The sequence below is a fragment of the Vombatus ursinus genome, unplaced genomic scaffold (genome assembly GCF_900497805.2).
Source record: "Vombatus ursinus unplaced genomic scaffold, bare-nosed wombat genome assembly UNPS02011369.1, whole genome shotgun sequence".
NCBI lineage: Eukaryota > Metazoa > Chordata > Mammalia > Diprotodontia > Vombatidae > Vombatus > Vombatus ursinus.
The window spans coordinates 2712664-2734755 of record NW_020951147.1 but is presented as its reverse complement, the minus strand read 5'-3'; the positions used below and the strand labels follow the sequence as shown (position 1 = coordinate 2734755).

The window sequence follows — 22092 nt, the reverse complement described above, 5'->3', positions numbered from 1 at the left end:
ATGGAGTATTTCTATTTAAAATGCTGTTTTTAGTTAAGTTTATATTTGATTAAAAAAAAAAGAAATTATTAGAACACAAACATGCCCAAAAATCATTGGGCTGAAAGGAACTTTAAGAATTGCCCCGCCCATTGACTGAGCAGGTCATTGACGAAGATCCACGTGAGTGATGACTACCTTGTTGTTCGTGGAAACGCCTTGTAGAGGAGCGGTGTCGTCAGGTTGGTTGTGCTAAGTGCGTGGGCATCACTGGGGTCTGACCCGACTCTCCAAGCTAGTTAACCCTAATCCCATTCCCTGTTCCTCAGGGACTACTTCTCCTCCCACTCTCCAGAGGCCCCTTGGCCTTCAAGGTCAGCCACCACCCACGCCTTGGGAGATGAAGTTTTGCTTGTACTGCTCTAGCTTGGATGCCTTCTGCTTCAAAGAAGAGGCAGACATAGGCCATCACAGCTTAGAGCATCAGCATGGAGCTGATGAAGGACAACATGTTTGTGGCGCCCCCTTTGGTTCATACCACTTGTACTGCAAGGAAGTATGGGACTGGATGGGCTCAGAACCTTGGACAGCACAAGTCACTGAATGAATGGCCAGGCATTCTGTCCACTCACCGTCTGCATGGGGTCCACCATGGTAAGCACAAAGTTGCAAGACTCCATAGAACAGGAACGGACAGTCTCTGTTCGTCCTTCTCGGAAAAGGCGGGTCATGGAAGCTTCATACGTTAAGCAAAATTTGCCCTTGTCCTAGCAAGGAAAAGACCATCCCACATATCAATACCACTTCATTTGCAATAATAATTTTTTTAGAAATGGTAGCGATGGACGCTGAGCTTCTTCACCCATGGGCATAGAACATCATCTACATCCACGTACATGCATGAATGTACTACACACGTATGAGCATGTGTGATCTTCCCTGGGCTGGGCGAGCTCAGCCTCTGGGGAACCACGGTTTCCAGGGAGGCCTCTCCTGACTGAACACACCCGACTAGTGCTTGTGTGGGAGCAAGAAGGGACAGGGAAGGGAGATTGCCTCTGAGCGGTCTGAATCTGTGAAAAGATGGGGAGGATCCCAAGCACGCAGACCTATGGTGGCCCACAGAGGGATCTAAGCTGGGTAGCACGTCCATCACCATTCCTTTGTCTCCTGATGGCAGGTAACATCTATATGGCACACACAGTTTCCTCACAACTCTGTATGGAAGCTCCAGAGAGAGAATATTTTCTGCTTTATCTGGGCCTGGGACTTAATTGACAGAGGGGACCCTTGGGGAAGGAACTTCCTCTGTCCGTGCTGTTCAGCAGATGTTCTGAGATGAAGAGGCCTGGAGAGCTCCCCGGGCCACCAAGATGGGAAAGGCCACTTGTCACATGACCGGAGAAGTGCGTGTGTTGGAATGAGGACGTGCACCCCAGTATTCTGGCTGCGAGGCTAATGCCAAGCCAGCTCAGGATTTTCTTGCCAAGTATTTTATCGTAGTGAACCCTGTACTGACTGCCAAGGGAGCACGGGACTGCCGGTTTCCAAACCAGCCCCAGATGGCATGGCTAGAATGCTCGGGCAAAAGGCCCCCATGCCCCCACCAAGCAAGGCTGGTTTAGGCTTGAGAGGGCCAAGAGGGGCAGGAAGGAAAAAGTCACAGGTGTGGAGAACTCCTGCCCTGGGGGCCAGGTTGAACCAACCCTCATGCCTCAACCTCCATCAGGCTGATAAGGACAACTCTGTCCAAGAATGTAGACCCCCCTGCAGAGATCTCCTGAGCAGAGGACGCTTGAACACCAGCCAAAAAGGCAGGAGCACTCAGCTGGGGGGCAAGAGACTGGAGGCCTGATCTCTGATCCTCTGACAAGCGCTAGAGGATGCACCAGGGCTCTGGATGTCCCTCATGTCCCTTCCAGAGAGTGGAGTCGGGGCAAACAGACAGCGACATCCGTCATCCTGGGTGGCAAAGGATGACCCAAAGAGGTTGTGGAGGAGGAATGCTGGTGCCATTCTGCAGTGGTTTCTAAATAGACACAAGGATGTTTCTATGCTCCATTCACAAAGCTAATCTCACTCTGCTATAATGGGAAGTCCCCTAAAACTTGTGTCGATGTGCGCTAAGCTCTGGCCAGCTCCCCAGAACATCAGAGACCTTCTCCCAGGCCCGGGGGTGACAGGGACAGCCTGCTGGAGAGTGAGCCCCCTTAGATTTCTGGTCCCAGACCTCCAACTGTTATCAGTGGAACTCTCCTCACAATCAAACCCACCCATTGGGTCCATCACAGGGAAAACCAGCTCAAAACAGGATTCTTTTAAATGTCCTCCTCCAGTCCCCTATGAACCGAACTCTCTGGGCTGGTGGAGGGGAGAGGGGGTGCCTAAAAACCAAGCCTGTCTTATTCTCCCCAGGGACCTGGGTGTCAGGGGAGGGTGAGGGAGGATGACATGGTGATGTGTCAAGAATGTCACTCTACAATGTAAACCACCCGCATAAGGAGGGAAAAGGAGCATCAGAAACAGGGGAGCTTGAAAAGCCAAACTGAGCATTTGGGCCCTTTGTAAAGACAATTTTGAAACAAAAGATGCAAACATTTTTACGGGCCAGACTTTCAGTGCAGAGCCCAGATGCAGACACAGATCAGACTTGCCATGCATTTGAATCCAGTCTGAGAAAGGTTGATCTAAAACCCTGCTGGCTTAGACCTAGGAGCACAGACTGCAGATTAGTATACAAACGCCATGAAAGCAGAGACTGAGCCAAAGAACCAACTCATGTTACTCTCAGAGCGGCTGCCTGACCTGAAGCGCCCAGATCTCACTGCGGGCCCCGAGAAGAGAGGCGACTACGGGCGGGCAGCCTGGCATCACTAACTTCTACCGAGCCGCAGCAAAGCCAACAGCTTCCTGGCCCTGAATCCATGGAGACCTGGAAATCTGAGGCCCGAGCACAGGCCACAAACCATCAGCCACCTGCAGATTCTCCCTGGGACAGGCAGGGTCTGCTGAAGAGAATCACAGGTGGTCTGGTTCTAGCCTCGGCCAAAGAAAACACATCGAAGAGTACTGGCGGGCTCAATTACAATCACGGACTCTTGGGACAGGATAGGTCCTCCGAAGCAGGAGTCCAACCAGTCTGGGGGACCCCATCGCCTCCCAAGGGAACCGACTCTACTCAGGGACGGCTCTCACTCCCAGAACGTTCTCTAGACACCCAACCACTCTACTCAGGGACGGCTCTCACTCCCAGAAGGTTCTCTCTGACATTTAGCCCTCAGGGGCTCCTGCCCACTGTCCCCGGGCCTCCATCTGGGGCCAAGCAGCACGAGGCTAGTCCTTCTCACATGCGACAACTCTTCAAAGCCCCGTGTTGAAAGGCAGCCCAGGAATATGGACTTTTAAAAGTCATCGTGGGCCAGCTTACATACAAACATATTTATCAAGATAGAAATGTAAAAATTTTTGAATAGGAAATTTAAGAAACAATTTTTCAATGAAAACACAGGCACTATCCTGAGCAAGCAGACCCCAATCATTGCCCCTAGAGGAGGGAGAAGCAGGAATCACAAGGTGGGTGGGGCTGGCCCAGTCAGCCCCCTTCACAAGAAGCCTTGCACCCATTTTCTGAAGTGGCCAGCTTGCTAGTCAAGGCACTGCTTCTTGGGGCATGCATATTTAGAGGGGATCATTGGGTTTTCTGGCAAGCTAAATAAGCCTTTTTTTTTTCTCCAGAGAAAAGAAATGTTATCACTGGGCATGGTGATACATGCCTGTAATCCTGGCTGCTGGGGAGGGGGAGGCTAGTGGTTTGGTTGAGCTCAGGAGCTCGGACACGCAGCAGGGCTTAAGATGGTCAGGGTCTGCAGACAGTCTGGCACCATCATAGTGAGCCCATGGAAGCTGAGGGCCACTGGGCTGCCCAAGGAGGGCTGAATCAGTGCAGCCTAGAGGCAATGGGTCAGGGAGCATCCACGCTAATCAGTAGTGGGATTGGGCCCTTAAGGGCCTGCTATGCTTCTGGACTGGATGAGATGGATGGATGGATAGAAGGGAGGAAGGAAGGGAGGAAAGGATGGAGGGAAGTGAGGAAGGAAGGAAAATAGGAAGGAAGGCAGAAAGGAGGGGAGGGAGGGAGGGAGGAAGGAAGGAAGGAAAGAAAGAAGGAAGGAAGGAAAAATAGGAAGGAAGGCAGAAAGGAAGGGAGGGAGGGAGGGAGGGAGGAAGGAAGGAAGGAAGGCCCATAAGTTTAGTAAAACTGTCTCAAATGAGAACTAGCTTTGCTCATGTGTCTCCCAGGCTCCTCTTCTCCTGGGCTCAGGTCTGCATAGAAGGAAAACCAGAAGAGGTCCCAGTTTCTGTTTCTGTCACTCCCCCCTCCCTTCTCTTTTCTCTCTCTCTCTGTCCCCTCCCCCCCACTTTCTAGCTCAACATGGGGGCAGCTCAAACAGAGGGGGTAGATGCCTGCAGACTCTGCCCTCACCCAACACTCACATCCACCTGGAGTGTTTCTTCCTTGTCACATCACTGACTCAGCCTGGGATGAAAAACAAGAGGGAGTAGGGCTCTGGGTCTCACCTTATAATGGGCCAGCTGCAGAGCCAGCTGCATGAAGGCATCTGGACTGGTCCTACTTTTCTTGATTAACCCTTTACCAAAGGTGTCAAATGGAAAGGAGTGAAAATCCACATCATTGGCCAGGGTGCAGGCGAGGCTCAGCGATTTCTCGATGATATCTTGACACTAAGAGGAAGAGATTAAGATACCTTACCAAGACATTTCCCATAAAAGAGCCAAAGCTCATTTCCAGTGGATAATGGGAAAGTAGCGCAGTGAAGATGGTCAAGAACTTTGACCCCCTAACCAGGCTGTTATGATACACCCGCCACCACAAGCCCCAGCTTGGTCTTCACAGACACCCCTGTTGGGGTTCATCACACAGAAGAGTCTAGCTTCTCAAAGGGCAGTGTGAGCAGCAGCTGTGACAAAGGCTTATGGTTTCCTCACATACTCACTGCAGTCCTCTCCTTTGTTGTCCAGTACAACAGGAGCCTGCAACTGAAGCGAGATCCTTGGGAGATCCATTTATACCAAAACCCTGCTGGGGTTGCGTGCTCTCAGCCACAGGGGGACAATCCATCACAATCCTTGGCCCACAGAAGAGCCAGCCATCTACGGTGCAGGCAAGGCCAAGGCCAGGTCCCTGGGCCCCAAGGCCCCGGGCAGGTAGCTCCTCTGTTGTCCCTCACCCATCACATGACTGACCCATCTCCTTCTCCAATCACACATGGCCACCATGATATCATCCAGCCTCCTTATACCTCCAAGCATGTCCCCATTGCCCTTTGGACCCTCAGCAACTATGATTTTTTAGAGATTGCAGTACTCTGAGATTCACAACCAGATAGCATCACCAGCACAAGATTTGTATTGGGGAGCATCTTGGAGTTACTAAGAGCAGTCTGGCCTGTCCTCCACCTCCACTGGCAAGGCCTTTACCAGATTTTGAATTGATTCAATGAACTGACCACCCAATTGAATGGTATGGTCTGAACAAGATAGGTTTTTCATCCATCTTGTGTTTGCTGTTTGGATTATTAATTAGATATCTCTTAGGTAATCCTAGATCTCTCTGTGGTTATAGACCAAGCAATCCCTGGATCTACTCATTTGGATGTATTGCCAACCTGACGTCCTGTAGGTTATGGTAACCTAAATGGTAACAAAAATGAACTCTCGAACTCTTTACACCAAAGGGTCAGACTAATAACAGGCATAAAGCATCTCAAAGGCAAAATGCCCAATGAGTATAGGTTACCTTGAATGTCACTGTTCTTTGGGTAACTACAGTCTCAGCTGAGCACAGTGCCTGGCACCCAGTAAGCACTTAATAAATGCTCTTTCTTCTATTCCTTCCTTATTTCCCAGAGGATTTCTATGTAGACATTAGTTAGTATACTTACTCACTACTTCATCTAAGATACTAAGGTAAAGGGGCAGCTAGGTGATGCAGTGAATGGAGCTCTGGCCTTGGAGTCAGGAGGACCTGAGTTCAGATCCAGTCTCAGACACTTACTAGCTGTGTGACCCTGGGCAAGTCACTTAATCCTGATGATTGCCTCACCAAAAAGTAAAAACAAAACAAAACAAAAACAAACAAGATACTGAGACAAAGAATACAAAGAAATAGGTACTAAGCTCTATTGAAGAAGACTGAGCTCTTCTTGGTCATGCTAAGAACAGAACGGGAGGGGGGAAGTTACTGGAGCCATTCCCACGTCCTGACCCCATCCGTGAGGGGTGGCTGAGCCCATCACACAACCCTGTTCCTCCCACCAGACTCACTTCTTCTGGGATTTCCCACTGAAGCCTTGTGGGGCACGGAATGTTGGGATTGGTGTCTCCCCTGCAGTGACCATCTTCTGTGTAGCCCAGCTGGAAGCAGTCTGTGGACATCACATACTGCAAAGAATGGAACCATGTGGGTATTTATTTAAAGACCGCAGGGATTTTATAGATACTCTCCAGGGATTTAAATCAAAATCTTTGCCCATTTAAGAAGATACACAAAAAATGCTCACGCAATGTAAACAAATTCCAAATCTTAAAACATTATTTTGCAACTGGAATTTCTCCATTCTTAAACAGAATGATAAGTAGAAAGAGAACATTTTAAATTGATTCACAAACTCCTAAATATCTACCACCCCCCCCCCCCCAAAATGAAATTAGCTGGAGGGTTAAAAAATCAATACATCCCAGACAAGAGGAGGAAATATAAATTGAAAGTGGGGGAGGGGAAGTGGGATAGAGAGAAATGGGAAGCAAAACTGGTGTTCTTCCTGTTTTCCACACACATCACTCCATTTCCCACCTCCCATGGCCATCACCCATGCCTGGAATACATTCCCTCCTCACTTCTACTGTTCCCTTCAACAATCAGCTCAACGGAGATTGAGGAGCGGCCAGACAGAGGGCAGGAGAAGTAGGAAAGAGCAGGGTCACAAAAACCTAGAGAGAAGAGAGAGTCCAGGAGAAGGGGGTGACCTGTAGTGTCAAAGGTTGCAGAGAAGGCCAAAGGGATGAAGACTGAGAAAAGATCATTAGACCTGGCCATCAAGAGATCACTGGTAACTTTGGAGAGAGCAGTATAAGTGGAATGAGGTCAAGAACCAGATTGTACAGAGTCAAGAAAAGAGTGAGAGGAGAGGGAGTGGAGATCCCAATTGTAGACCGCTTTCTCAAGGAGTTATCAACAAAAGAGATATCAGACTATGGCTGGTGGTGATGGACAGATTGAGTGAGGATTTAACACATGGAGAGTTGCTTTGCATGCAGGTGCATTTTTAGGCAGGGATTCAGTCAGTAGACTGGGGAAAAGTGAAGGTTAGTAAGATGATAGAGGAGGCAGTGTGCCAGAGATGAGATGGAATGGGGTCACATGTACACAGAGAGATTTGCTTCGGTAAGAATGGTTTCCTCTTTGTGTGAGCCAAGAATGAAGGAGGAGAGAGTAAAGGAAGATGTAAGACAGATGAGCAAGAGGGGAAAAGAGAGAGCTTACAGAAAATGGCCTCAAATCTTTTCTGTAAAATATGAGGCAAGTTTTCTTACCGAAGAGTAAGGTGCGGGGGAGCCACTGGGTATTTGAGGAGGGAAGAAAAGGTTTGGAGAGTGAGTTAATTAGGGCAGTACAAAAGTATTACTTTGCTACAGTGAGAGTCCAATTGAGATTAAGTGACATAAATCTGAGGTGGATCCAATTCACCCAGTTTGGTGATTGTCTCCAGTTTCGTTCAGCAGGATATGAATAGGAGCGAAAGCAGTGGATGATGGGAGTAATTCAAGGCTGGGGCCAAGGCATAGTCGAACTGCTTCACCCAGGAGTCAAGGTGGGGAAAGGAAGGGAGTGTAGCCAATGCAGCAATGATGAGCTGGGAAGTATGGGAGGACCAAGAAACTCGAACTATCGACCGCCATATGGAAACATGCTTCCGATCACTGAGACTAAGAGAAATGCACATGAAAATAACTCTATGGTTCATCTCACATATAGAGAGAACAAAAGAGGAAAATATCCTTGTTGGAGGGCATTTGGGAAAACAGGCACACGAAGGCACTGTTGGCAGGGCTGCGCCCCGGTCCAGCCATTCTGGAAGGCAATTTAGGACTAAACCCCCAAAGGCCCTGAATTTGACTCCGTGATCGATGTCACTGCTGGGAACAGATGTAAAAGGGATTTAAGGGGAAAAAAAGGCAAGAAACAACCAATATGTACAAAAACATTCAGGGCAGCAGGAAAGGACGGACCCAAAGTGGGTGGGTCACCTTTTCATTCCTAGATCACTTGTGGGCATGGTTTGGGAGTTGTATGGACACTGACAAAATATTTCCACATTAACTTTCCTATCACTTGAACTTGAGCTTTACAGAATGACATAAGAATAATAATTCCTTTTTCAGCTTAAAGCTATAGCCTCTCACCTCCCACAGATGGCCTACAATCGGCGCATCTGCCCAAGCGTGCTCTGCATTCAGGCCCATTTTGCCATTCTTGAAGACAATGAACGTGAACGTTTTGTCAAACCACCTGCAACCCAAAGAAAGCAGATTTAGTCCCCCCCACAACAAAACCCAAACCAGCAGTCCTAGGTCAGCTCTCATCCTCTCTCCCTTGGAGACCCCATCAGCTCCCACAGATTGAAGTCTCGTCTCTGCGAGGAGATTTCCCCTGTCCATCTGTGTAGTCCAACCCTCTCTCCTGAGTCCTAGGCTCACAACACCAACTACCTCCTGGACAAAGGGATGTTTTGAACTGGATTTCCTACACGTGTATCAGACTCAAGACGTTTGGAACACATTGAAACAAAGAGGCAGTGCTGCGTGACATCTAGAGCACTACACTTAGAGGTAGGACAGCCAGGGTTCAGATCTGGCCTCTGACACTAATTGTGTGACTCTGGGGGATTCGGGGGGGGGCTTGTGAGGTCCCTTCTGGCTCTGCGGTCCTTTGACAAAACCAGACTCACTCCTTATCTCCCCCTAAATCCATCCCTCTTCCTAACGGTGCTATTTCTGTGGCAGGCACCCCCACCCTTCTCGTCCCCTGAGTTTCAGCATCATCCTCCCTTCCTCATTCGTTACTCTCACCCCTCATGGCCAACAAGATGCCAAATTGCAGCAGGGCTCCTCTTCTCCCCTGAAGTCACCCCCTCCCCAGTTCTACACATCATCTCTCCCCTGACTACTACAATCACCTTCTGGATGGTCCCCTGCCCCAGGCTCTGTCTCCTCTCCAATCCATCCCCCACCTCTAGCTGCCAAAGGACCTTCCTAAAGGGTGGGTGACTGATGGCTCCCCTTCCAAGGTTACTTTGTATCTGCTTGGTATGCACTTGGTCACATAAGAGTTGCAGACACAAGGCAGCTAGGTGGCTCAGTAGATAGAGCACCAGCCCTGGAGTCAGGAGGACCTGAGTTCAGATCCAGCCTTAGACACTCGACACATACTAGCTGTGTGACCCTGGGCAAGTCACTTAACCCCATGCTTAGCGTTGCAGACAGAATGGAAGCTCCTCAGAGGCAGGAATTGTTCCATTTGTGCATTAGTAGCCCCAACCCCAGCACATAGTAGGCTCTTAATAAACGCTTGTTGATTGATTGGTCGTCAGTTATTATCACTGCCTGAGTATGCAGCCTCCAGGTGCCGGGTGAGACCCTTCGCCAGGGGAGGGAGAATCTCTGTCGCTCTCTCTAATTGGGTTTGCTTTAGTAACCTTCCAGAGCTGCCTTCTCTCAAATGCCCGGCTTGGTGGGGTGTGCACATTTCCAGCATCTTGCCCAGCGCCTGGCACATAGTAGGTGCTTCTGGGCTGAATGCTCCCACAAGGAACGTATTAGATGGGGAGGGACAAGAGCATTTTGGCATCTGGATTGCATGTGAATGGGTGACCTAGGGCAAGCAAAGCAACTTTTGCAATGACTCGCCAGGCTTGGAGCTTGGGTAGCGGAAGGCAGGAGGAGCAGCAGTTTTGGGTTTATCTAACTCACAATGCTATTAATTACTCTGATTTGCTAGAGGAAAATCAGTGCAGCCCTTAGTGAGAAAAACATATACAAGACTCGTACATACAGTATCTTATTACACGCAAAGGGTGATTTATATACGTTATCTCACTAGAGTTGCACCCAGCAACCCGGTGGGGAAGAGAGGCAGGTCATGGTCATTTTACAGATGGGGAAATCGAGGCACAGAGATTAAGTGACTTGCCCAGAGTCACAGGCTGGATTTGAGAAACCTGGGCATTCCTCATTCCACATCCAGTCTCTGGTTATGCTACATGAAGTCCTAGGGCCTAGAGCCTTTCCTCTGACCGTAGCCAAAAGGCTTAGCAGTTTTGCTTCCTGTACAAGAATCACACGGTCTACTGGATAGGGAGAGGGGAGGAAATATCCATTGTGTTAATACTAATTTTATTATTTTTTAAATATGAGACAGCATAAAATTCTTAATAAAGTGCTTGGTTTAGAATCAGGAAGACCCGAGTTCAAATATCCCCTCTGAAGTTACTTATGTGACTCTCTGCGCTTCAGGAAGCTCCCCAGGACTGATCTCCTCAGTCACAGAGGAGTGCCCTGCCCTGGCGGAAAGAGCTCCCTGCCCTGATAAAACCAGAATGCCTGAACAGGGTCAGTATTTTCTGAAACAAATTGGAAGAGAGATGTACAAAGATGGCCAAAATGCTGAGCCTTCTGTGTCTCGAAGTTGCTTGTTCTACATTAGGCCAGCCTCCGATTCATCGAGATAACTGAGGCTGGCTTTTCCCATCAGCCAGGGAGCTTTCTCAGGGATCGAAGCTTGGGCTGCCAGTGCCTCTGGGCCGCCCGGTGCCATACCTGTCATAACACTTGCCATGGAGCAGAGACTTGGCGTAACTGTCCATGGAGGTGATGGGGTCCTTCTTGTTATAGCCCTGCTCGGTGTCATCCAGCGTCACAACGAATGCCGCTTTCTCGATGGCATCCAAAGATTGCTTGTTCTTTCCACGGGAAAAATAGGTCTGGCGAGCCTTGGCCCATGGCACCCTGCAGCAACGAGCAGACAAACAGTCGCCAGAGACAAACGTCACAAGGCAGTCTTCGCCGAGTGTCCCATTACCTCTAAGGCGACCGGTTAAAACAGCCTTAAACATTTCTATAGGCATCTCACACCAAAGCCAGGAGGAAAAGAGACCACGTTAATGATAACAACCCCAGTGATGGAAACACTCACAGCCACCACCACAGGGAGAGCTCACATCTCCCCAGCACTTTGAGGTTGGTAAAGTGCCTTAGCAGTAATATCTCACGTGATTTGCACAACAACCCGGGAAATCCCAAAGGACTCCTGATGGAAAACGCTATCCACCTTCAGAGAAAGAACATGGAATCTGAATGCACATCGAAGCAGATTTTTCATTTTTCAAATTTTTTGGTTTTTTTTTTCCTTTAGGTCTGCGCCTTCTTTCACAACATGACTAATTTGGAAACACGTTTTGTATGATTGCACATGTATAACCTATATCAAATTGCTTACTGTCTTAGGGAGGGGGGAAATGAGGGAAGGAGAGAGAAAATTTAAAACTCAATTTTTTTTAAATGCACGTAAAGACTGTCTTTACATGTAATTGGGGAAAAAAATAAAATATTTTAAAAGCATTTTTTAATGTAAAAAAACCCCAAACCAACAACTTGGGAACAAGATGCTGTTATTATCTACATTTCACAGAGGAAGATGCTGAGGTTAAGTGACTTGCCTGGCATGTATACGAGGCAGAATTTGAACTCCGGTCTTCTTGGCTCCATGTCCAGGGCTCAATCTACTATGCCAGGGGTGGCGGACCTGCAGCCTCGAGGCCGCTTGTCCTGTTATCTAGGTGCCTCTAAGCAATTTCAATACTGACGTGGAACTAAAGACACCTTGACGTCTCCCACTCTTTCCTCCTTTCTCCTTGTCTCTGACAAAGGGGTGGATCTTCTGCTGGCCAGAGCCAACCCCGGCCTAGGCACTTGACCCTCCCACGTCCCTTCATTTTCTCCGGCAGAGCGCATCTTCATTTATATCTCCCTCCCCCTCCCAAATTTTCAACCATCCTTTATCAACTGTTCCTTCCCTGTTACCTCCAAATATTCCTGACTTTCCTTCACCCTTAAAGAACCTTCCCAAGACACCGCCATCACCAAGCTATCGTATCTCTCTTCGCTTTCTCAGATGCCTTGAAAAAAAGCTGTCTACACCGTCACTGCTTCTTCCCCTCGCACTCACTACTCAGCCCTTTGCAATCGATCTTCTGCCCTCGTCAAGACCCAGCAGAAGCCATTCTCTCCCAAAACATCAATGACCACTTCTAATCGCCAGATTGGTCTTTTCTCAGTCCTTCCCCCCCCCCCCCCCCGGCCATTACTGCACCTGGCCCTGCTGACCACCCCATGCCACGGGAGCCTCTCTCCTCTCCTGGCTCTCCTGATCTGCTCTTCTGATCTGCCCTACGCCTCCTCAGCTTCCCCGGCAGGCTCAGTGTTCGTGTCCTGTCCCGGAACTGTGGTCATGCCCAGTGATGACATTTAAAACTGAGTTGTTTTTCTTTCCTCTTCCAGACTTCCCTGTTTCTGCCAAAGGCATCACGGTCCTGAATCGCTGTCCCAGGTTCAGCTCCTCAGTGCTCCGTCTCCCATGGATTCAATCAGGTGATTGGATCTTACCTTTTCTACCTTTCCAATATCTCTCCATCAGACTCCTCTCCTCCCCCACAGCTCCCACCTGGCTTAGTTCAGGCCCCATCACCTCTGACCTAGATAACTCCAACAAGCCCTCCCTGAGTCTCTCCCCACCCCAGGCTGTCCCACACACCACTGCCCCTTCCCTGGAGAATGTCCGTGACCACATCACACCTCCACTTAAGCAGCTCCAAAGCCTTTGATATAAATGCTCCAAGCTGGCCCCAGCCCATCTTGGCAGCTCCAGCGGACGTTACTCTGGGATATAACCGCACTCTTCTGACTGTCGGCGCTCCACCTTTCACCCCGTGCCTCCACAGGCCTGAAACGCTCTCTCTCCTCACCCCAGCCTCCTTAGTAGATGCGGCCCAGGCATCACGCTCTGCACGAAGCCTTCCCTGACCCTCTCTGAGGCCTTGTGCCTAACGACTGTGCATGCAGGTGTCTGTCCTATAAACTTTGCATCTGTGTGGCCTGTGTCCTGGTCACTTCCCAGGAGGTTGGCTCCCTATCTTTAGCTTTTGTACTTGCATCACTGGTGCCAGCATGCTGGGAGTGCTTGCTACATGTTTGCGGACTGATTAATAAACATGGGCCTAGGTTGAAAGCCTAGAAGCGTTCACTGGCCAGTCACTAGCTGCCTCTGCCCCACGTCAGTCTTTATTCACCCTTGTTGTGATCAGTACTCAGATAAATAAGACAGGCATTCCCAGAGCAAGGGCAGCGAGATCGACCAGAGTAGGAGGGGGCTTGGGATGACAGTAGCTCCTGTTGAATGTCTTGGCCACCGCCACCCACGTGAGCCATGTGAGCGCCAGCACTCTCCCTACAATGCTGAATAGGGGAGGGCTGTGATTGAGCTTTCTCTCCACCATGTGCAAGCACGAAAGGGGTACTGCCTTATAGGTGGGGGCAGGGCTCCAAACGCTCCTCTTTGCAGCGGACATTGGGGTAACTGAATTAAGCCCTTGAATAACTGTCCATATGGGAAAAGACAAGAGATGCAAACCGCATCCAGACGGGATCAGGCAGCCTGCAGAGTTGCTGCCTAGACGGTCCACAGGTAAGCGCTACAGATGGACAGTGAACTGGGCCCAAACCAAAGACGGTCGGTGAAATTGCATCAGGGAAACTGTCAGCACTTTCAGAGACTCCACACTTCTTGCTGGAGTAAAAGCCCATCAACCTGGCTACAAATCAGGTTGCTCCCATCACCAAGGAATCCACGCAGGTGTGGGGGCAGGGGCATAGAAGCTGTAGCATATTGCCCATGGCCAATGACCTCCTCCAGGTGGCACAGAGGGTCTCATCAGAGGGAGACACAGGATGAGAAAAGAAGCTGGGCACGTCACACAGCACAGCAATAGCTCCCAAGTGGACAGCCTGCAGGCTGTGTCCCTGCCCCGGAAATGTCGAGGGCCTGAGAGGGAGGTTCCCAACAGCTGGGGCAAATGCCCCAGGACTTACTGGAGGACAAGAAGACGGGACTGGGTGAGAAGCTCATGGCCTGTGGGGGTTCCACGTCAATAAGATCACAGAACCACTTCAGTACGATGTAAAGGGCTTTGAAAAGTCCCTGACTGCAGGCACCACCTGCACCGCTCATCGCTTTCCTGGGCTACAGGTATGAGTCAGAGGTTGGTCCCAACCAGGACACACACTCTGAATTACTTCCATTTTCACAAGCTGCTGCTTTGCTGCTATCCTTCAGTCACTACGGGCATATACTTTCTCCACCCTTATGCCCAAAGAACATCTATCAGAGTGGTGTGTGACCACTGGCCTAATTAAATCCAAAAATTCCCAAGCACCTACTCTCTGCAGAGCATCGAGGGACCAAAGAGTCCTCAGAGATACAGATACTGCTCCTCAGGAGTCTGCGTGGAAGGAAAGACAGAAACTAAGCCTTATGATCCTAGTGTAGCCAAGGGGTGGCACTCAGGGGGAGGCTGACTAGCTTACCTCACTCATACCTACTTTGCAGGTCAGAGGGCAACCATTGGCTGCTACTCTGACTCCCAGGGATAACTTGTGGGTGACTTCTCGGCAACACTAAAGCTCATAAGCCCCTGCTAATGTATTTCCCATAAATGCTAATATTCAATTAATCTTAACCAAAATATTTGCTGGAAATGCAAAATAAACACACTATATTTACATAGCATTCCACTCATAAACCTCAATTACAATTTCTTCCAATGTATACAGCGTTGGTGGGGAAAACGTGCACACACCTAAAGTCCTAAACTAGGAAAGCACGCACACATAGCAAACACATGCGGCCAGGGCAACTCGAAACTCTAGAACTGTGGACGTTGGTGCCCGTTTTCAGTCTGAGGGACTGTTCAGAAAAGTTTCTTGAGGAGCATAGCATCCGTGTCAAACGAATGCTTCCACAGCTGAACCAAGGCAATCTGTGCTTGACTATCACTGCTCTAGCCTCACCAGGCTAGCGGATCCCCTGGTCAGCTTCTCTGATTCTCTGCTTCTGAGCTGTACCGGATCCTTGATGGCAGCTGTAGGATCCATCACTTCCACCTTCAGCCTTAGCTGATGCCTTTAGCTAAAGTAGGGCTGGAGGAAAAGCCGAGAATGACTTTTACTCTAAGGCTGACAAAAGCCTCTCCAACTCTATTCCTTTTCAATATTATTCTTCTCTTTCTTCTTTTCCATCACTTATCAGCAACACATTCTTTCTGTTCTCTATTCTTCTTCTTAACAGCAGGTGTCAGTAGAGAGCACCCTAACCTCTCATTAGGCAGCCAATCGGCCGGGCAACAAGTGACGCTGCAGAGACTGACTGTCCTATCACCTCCCTCCTCTCCTTTTTCTGCTTTTCTGTTCAGCAGCTGGGTCTCATCCTGAACAAGCACGCCTTGGCTTCTCATCTGCTCTGTAATCAGGTCTGTAATTACATCTGTCCCAGAATCAGCGAACAGTTCTGTTGTCCGCATTTCCCAGGGTTCTAAGAGTTCTCAATTCTTCCCATGCAAATCACTAAAAGGAGTTCTGGATTCCTCCTCTTGTCCTACGGCTTCTCCTTGCAAACAAGCAACTGGGGCCTCGGAACTCTGCGTCAGACTTGGCTCAGCGAGGCTCCTCTTAGAGAGGGAGGCAGGCAGACATAAGCCTCAGAGAGTGAACTGCCAAGGGTCACCACTTTACATAAGGAAGAAAGACCAGAATGGAGGGGAGCCAGTCTGGGCCAAGTCTTGTGAGAAATTAGGGGGAGGGGCCTGAAGGAGGAGCTTTTTCCTGTGCTTCTGAATTGGGCCTTGAAGGAAAAGGCTTCAGCAGATGGGAAGGGGAGGCCATTCTAGGAAAGGAGGGGCACCTAGAACAAAGCTACGGAGATATTGAAGGGGCCCAAGATAGGAGGACACAGGGGAGCCACGTTGGCTGAGGGGAGGGAGGAGCCGCGTATGTATATGTGTGTATGTGTATGGATGTTAAGGGATGAGAAGGTGGCGCCTTGTCTGAACTTGGCAGTCACTGACCAAACCGAACGGACGATTCACTAATGTCTGTGGAGCGCGGACAGTCTTCTCTCCCAGGAGCTTCCTCACCAGAGGCCTGCAAGGTGCTCTTAGCCTCATTTTACAGTATGGGCTCTTCCTTGGAGCTTAATAAATTTGTCAGTGTGTCGTTCACATGCACAAAGGCTGGGGCCTGCCTGACCTTTCTTCCACCCGTCTGTGAAGGACGTTTGGCTTTTTTCAGAACAAGAGACAGGTTTCTACTCTGTTGTCCTCCACTGTCCTTGTAAGCAAGGACACAAGCCAGTGACAGGGTCGACCCAGAGCAGAATGAACTCCCTAGAGGCCTGGCTCACCATCCCAGCGTTCTGAATCCTATACTGCACCCACAGAATCACAGGTGGAATCACAGAACGTCTCTGAGGCTGGAAGGAATTCAGAGAGCTGCGGTTGGACCCTTCCTTATTCAGGCCTTGAAGGAGAGGGCTGAGCAGGCCTTTGGTGGACACTGAGGCACAGCAAATGTTCAAAAGAAAAGCCAGGTGTCTGCCAGAGCCAAGCACCCACCTTTCCCCAGCCGTGAGAGCAGCCAGCTTCTCCTCCCCGGCCTGAGGCTCCGAAGGGTCATCGAGAATCCTCTGGATCTGCTGCTCGATTTCCCGAGGTTTCAGCAACCTGCCGTCATGGTAGAGCCAGATTTTGAAGTAGCGCCCCAGGTGGTACACCACAATGTGCTTGCTGTCCTTTATGTGCTGGATGGTATCTGAAAGGGGCAGGAGGGAGAGAGGAGGAGGGCAGCGTTAAACCAAAGGGTGAAGGGCACTCACCAATCCTGAAAACAGCAGAAATCGATTGCTGGCACTCCTCAGTGAAACACTGGCTGCTACAAATCTTCTCTCCCCATTGGAAAGCAAACAGGAACCCACCCATGCCTGAGCAGAGATAAGGGTGTATTCTAGGTCGACTTAAGAGGGCAGACAGGCTCGGGGCGTTGTACGTCGTGGGCATGTGTATGGATGTTAAGGGATGAGAAGCTGGCTCCTTGTCTGAACCCAGCGGTCCCTGACCAAACTGAACGAACGATTCACTAATGTCTGCGGAGCACGGACAGTCTTCTCTCCCAGGAGCTTCCTGACCAGAGCCCTGCAAGGTGCTCTTAGCCTCATTTTACAGATGAGGAAACTGAGGCCTAGAGAGATCAAACGACTTGCCCCAGGAAACACAGCCAGCAAGGATGGGATGGAGAACCATGTCCTTTCCGTGTCCCCCACAGCACGCCATCAGCATGGTGCAGTGGACAGAGCAGCAGCCAGGCCCGGGTTCCAATGCTGCCCTGAACACATGCCAGCTCTGGCAAGTCCCCTCATTTCTCAGGGCTCCAGGCATCTCTGTAAGGCTCTAAATGGTGACTACCTGCATTGGCCGGGGAGCTTCCGCACCTGCGAGTGCCCTATGCCAGTGAAAACACAGGGTCGGTCCCTGTCTCTATCCCCTGATCCTTCCATATCCTGACCCACATAATGGGTCAGCAGGGATCAATCAGAAGAAAGAAGAATGTGGTAGGCGGGTTGACATTTCCCCTTTGACAAGGCTTTTCTCCATGACTGATGGGGCAGGAGGGAGGACAATATTCCAGTCCTTCCTCCGTGAGACAGGGTTGTATGGTAGAAAGAACCCTGGATTTGGAGTCAGGAGACCTCAGCTGGAATTCTGTCAGTGCTGTGAGTCACTGGCTAAGTCTCTTGCCCTCTCTGAGATTCAAGAAATGCATTCATAAAGGAGGACAATGGCATCCTGCCTCACTAACTCCCTGGGCTGCTGTGAGGGCAGGGCTTGGGAAGAAATGGACAGGGGTTAACATCATCATTTCAGGCTGTGCCAGGTCTGCAGCTCTGCCAGAGGAATGCCCACCACAAGCCAAGTTTCCACTCCATACAAGAACGTTCTAGCAATGAGAGCTGCCCCCAAGTGGAGGCTAGTGAGCTCCTTGTCACTGGGGTTTTTCCAGAGGAGGCCTCACTGATGGCCACCTGTCGGGAAGGATTCACACCCTGGCACCGAGCCCACCTGGTGGCGCTGAGCCCCTTTCAACACTTAGGTTCATAGATCCCAGTCAGGAGGAAGAGCTGGGGGGAGGGGGAGGGGTGGCCCTTGCGGCCACACCAGGAGGCCCGGCTGGTGACCTCTGCTAAACTTTGGCCAAGCTTGGCTCAAGAGACTGTGGTCTCTGCCCCCAGAACAGGCGAGCGGCAGAGGAGAGCTTCGGACACACACGTGATGGAGATGGGAGAAATCAGTGCCAAATTACAAAGAAGACAATTCCTTTTAGATAAATAACAGAGCGACACGGATTAGCACGGCAGTCGTAAAGACAACATTACAGGCACCCTGCTTTTGGCTACAGTCAAAGCCAACGCGCAGACAGGGACCCGCCATTGCTGGTGACTTGGGGAAAAGTGAAAAACACAGGCCTGGAAGCTCCAGGAAGCTTAAGGCTCTTAGGAGGACAGCAGCATCCAATTTTAGGGCTAAAAGGCCCCCTCTTGGAAGGGAAGTGAGGAATCTGACAACTGGAGGTGATGTGTCTCAGACCACACCAGGCCAGACTGGGTGCGCTGACCACATGGGCCAGAGGTCAGATCAGATCAGAAGTCACCAAAGAGGGGCAGCTGGGTGGCGCAGTGGATAGAGCACCGGCCCTGGAGTCAGGAGGACCTGAGATCAAATGCGGCCTCAGAGCAGACACTTGACATTTACTAGCTGTGTGACCCTGGGCAAGTCCCTCAACCCCAATTACCTAAGCAAAAAAAAAAAAAAAGTCACCAAAGAAATCATGTTGAGAAGACAGAAGACCAACCAACCAACCCTTCACCAAACAGATTGGGTCATGCCTAAAAAAGCTATCTCCTAGAAGGGGACAAAGATTTCAAGGAGATCTGTTGACATCACCTACAATACAGATCAAAACCCATTCAGGTCAAGGTGTGGCAAGGGTAGCCTTGAACCCCCCAGACATGACTCACCTGTCTCCTCTCCTGGGATCCGAGAAGTATTAAACATCCGCTCCCACTGGGCTGAGCAGAGGGGCACAGTGGAACCCAGCAGAAAAATCTGTATCACAAATGGATGTTTCAGATAAATGTTTAAAGGAAAAAAAAAACCAAGCAAATGAAGATAGATTTCTCTGTCTCTCTCTCTCGCGCGCACACACACACACACACACACACACACACACACTCAGAAATCCATAACGGGGCTTCTTCCCTATCATTGCTTCTTTCTTTGCTATGTTATCACATCCTATGATTAGCACAACCTCACAGTAACAACAATGTTCTCTGGCTCCATTTTTCAGGCTTTAAAGAAGGAAATCTATTTCCCCTGGAATGCCATGTTCCGGGAGGGTACATATTTAGACATGATCTTAAGGTGTGCTACCAAGTTTCCCATCCACCCATTTCCTCCAGAATACATCCTGTTCTATTTCTTTAAACCAACTCTTGAAGTAAACTAATAATTAGCCACATAAGCTTTTTGTTGTTCACAGAAACTGATCACTAATTGACTTGAGAAACGTCCTTCCAAAGCAAACACTTTCCGCTCCGGGGAGCTGCAAGCACGGCAGGCCTCGGCCGCCAGGTGGATCGACTCACCGGTTTGATTTCTTCCCGATCCAGTTTCCTCCGGTACAGCAGGATGGAGTGGATAGCGTTGCCTGCCCTTGCTGCCTGGATGTGAGTTGGTATGACGTATAATAAATCCTAAGAAGGGAGTGCGACATGGACAGAGAACAAGAGAAAAAGCCAGACATAAACACTTGGGAAGATTGGGAGAGAAGAAATCACACAGAAAAAGCATTCAAACGTTTCATATGCGTCATGTCAACCCTACTAAAATTCACTGGCCTTGGACAGACAACCCTCACTTCTTTATAGACGTCTGTTCAATGACAGGGTGCTGCCAGGGAGCCATTTTCAGTACCCTACTTATTTATGAAATCTTCGTTCACATCTCAGAGGAGCGATCGTTTCTGTATTATAAATTAAAAATCCCTTCCTAGCCAACAGTTCATAGGGATGTAAGATTAGTATTGAAAGGCAGAGTCAAATTAAAAAATTGCAAGCTGGGAAACCAACAGGCCCGGGAATGTAGAGCAGAGACAGGCAAAGGATAAGGAAGCAAACAAGGAACATGGAGCCTTGGAAAAAGACCCTGGGGTCTTCTCAGAGTCAGGGGACGCTGCCAACCCCTCAGGACGGCACAGCGCAGGACCAGAGCTGGGGGAGATCCCCGCCCTGAGCTCCTCCCGCTCATGCCACCCTGGCCTGGGAAGGGAAGGCAAGCAAGGCCAGGCAGCTCCCAGGCAGACTGCAAGCTCGCCAGCCTTGTGAGCTGCCATCTTTGTCTCTCTCCTCATTCTTCTCCAGAGAGCGGTTCCCTTAAAAACGGGCCTGCTCTGTCCTTGGATCCTGGACCTGTCTTCTTAGCCAGTCACTCACAGATCATGCTGATCTGTGATCAACTACCCCTCGGATGGACGACTGAAAAGCCCCCGGGAGAGAGCCCCCACTAATGAGTCCAAGCAGGGGTCTGGTCTGCGGGGAGGTGTTCCCAAAGTCCCTGCTTGTTTCAGACCTTTCCCAAGTCTCACATTTACAAGCAAACACAAAGGTCTTCTCAGCTCAGTTCAGAGAGGAACTTGGCCTTCTTGAGCCCCACCAATAGCAGCCCTATGGTTTGTCAGGACCCAGGACACTCAGGGTTTCCACTGACTTCAAAGAAACCAGGAGCCCCTAAAAGCCCATGTCCAAGGACAAATCTGTGCCACCTTCAGCAGGCTCTCCTCGCCTCTGGGCCAAATCCATTTGTAAACATTAACTGAAGGCCAGCCGCGGTCACACGGCGGTCGAGTTGAGGTCTGTGTCGGTCTGTAACAGTAGCACAGCAGTCTGGGCGCCTTTGGGTCAGGCTGTGTCACTGCCTGTGAAAACTTGGCAAAGTCACCTCTGGCCCACACTGGCCACGTGACCCTGGCCAGACAAAGTCTATGCGACCTGACATAGGACAGGCGCTGCCCTACGCCTGGAGAGGGAGCTGCCTCTCACAGAAGTCGAAGCTTTTCTTCCAATCCCTCATCTCTACTGGCTTCTAAAAGAGGTGCCTGACAATGAGAGCGTAAGGCGCGGCCACCCGCAGCGGCCTGAACGGCGGAGCGCACCCGAGCATCAGGAGAGCAGGAGGCCCTTGGTCCAACACGGCATCTGCCAGCTATCTGCGCGCTCACTTCTCGGAGGGCTCGCCAGCACTCTCTGATGGGTCAATTCCACCTTTTATCACTGTCCAAACACCTTCTAGCCGCTGGACCCAGGTGTTCCCGGGAATCAAGGGTGAGCTGCCTCCCTCATCCCTGCAGGAGGCTGCGCCTCAGTCACTCTGTGGCAGGCGGGGCTCTGAGCTGATGCCTTTCCTGCGTCCCAGGCCATGGCTGGGCAGAGTTAGCGGGCATCGGGCGGGCTTCACTTTTGCAAAACAGGAGGCGTCCAGGTCAGCTTGTCCTTATGGGACCCAGAGACCTAGAGAAGCACAGCCCTGATGGCAGCTCCCCAGGAGAAGGCAGGCTGCCTCCCGAGCAGCCTGGAGCCGAGGAGGCAGAGCTGAGTCCTCCCCCACCCCCTACGGGGTCCGCCACACAGATGGCGGCCTGATGACGGCCGACCACCAGGGCGATGTCACCGGATTCTGATGTTCAACCTGCAACACTTACCATGGCATAATAATTGCTATTCACCATGATGGGGCCTCGTCCCCTAAGGTAGATGTACTCTTCCCACCAGTCGCTTACCTAAGTGGGAGACACAGAGGAAGAAACAAATACAGTTCT

At 50.3% G+C, this 22092-nt stretch overlaps 1 protein-coding gene across 1 annotated transcript in view; it reads right to left on the bottom strand.

The window, feature by feature from the left end:
* CPT1A (carnitine palmitoyltransferase 1A) overlaps window positions 1-22092 on the bottom strand; it is a 67867-nt gene that overhangs the window by 6286 nt on the left and 39489 nt on the right. The window contains exons 7-15 of the mRNA XM_027856166.1: window positions 21976-22053; window positions 19865-19972; window positions 19235-19322; window positions 16779-16974; window positions 10876-11064; window positions 8464-8569; window positions 6325-6441; window positions 4558-4722; window positions 612-746 (exon numbers count right to left, since the gene is read on the bottom strand). Of these exons, the coding sequence (XP_027711967.1) occupies window positions 612-746; window positions 4558-4722; window positions 6325-6441; window positions 8464-8569; window positions 10876-11064; window positions 16779-16974; window positions 19235-19322; window positions 19865-19972; window positions 21976-22053 (1182 nt within the window). The remainder of the gene's footprint in view (window positions 1-611; window positions 747-4557; window positions 4723-6324; window positions 6442-8463; window positions 8570-10875; window positions 11065-16778; window positions 16975-19234; window positions 19323-19864; window positions 19973-21975; window positions 22054-22092) is intronic.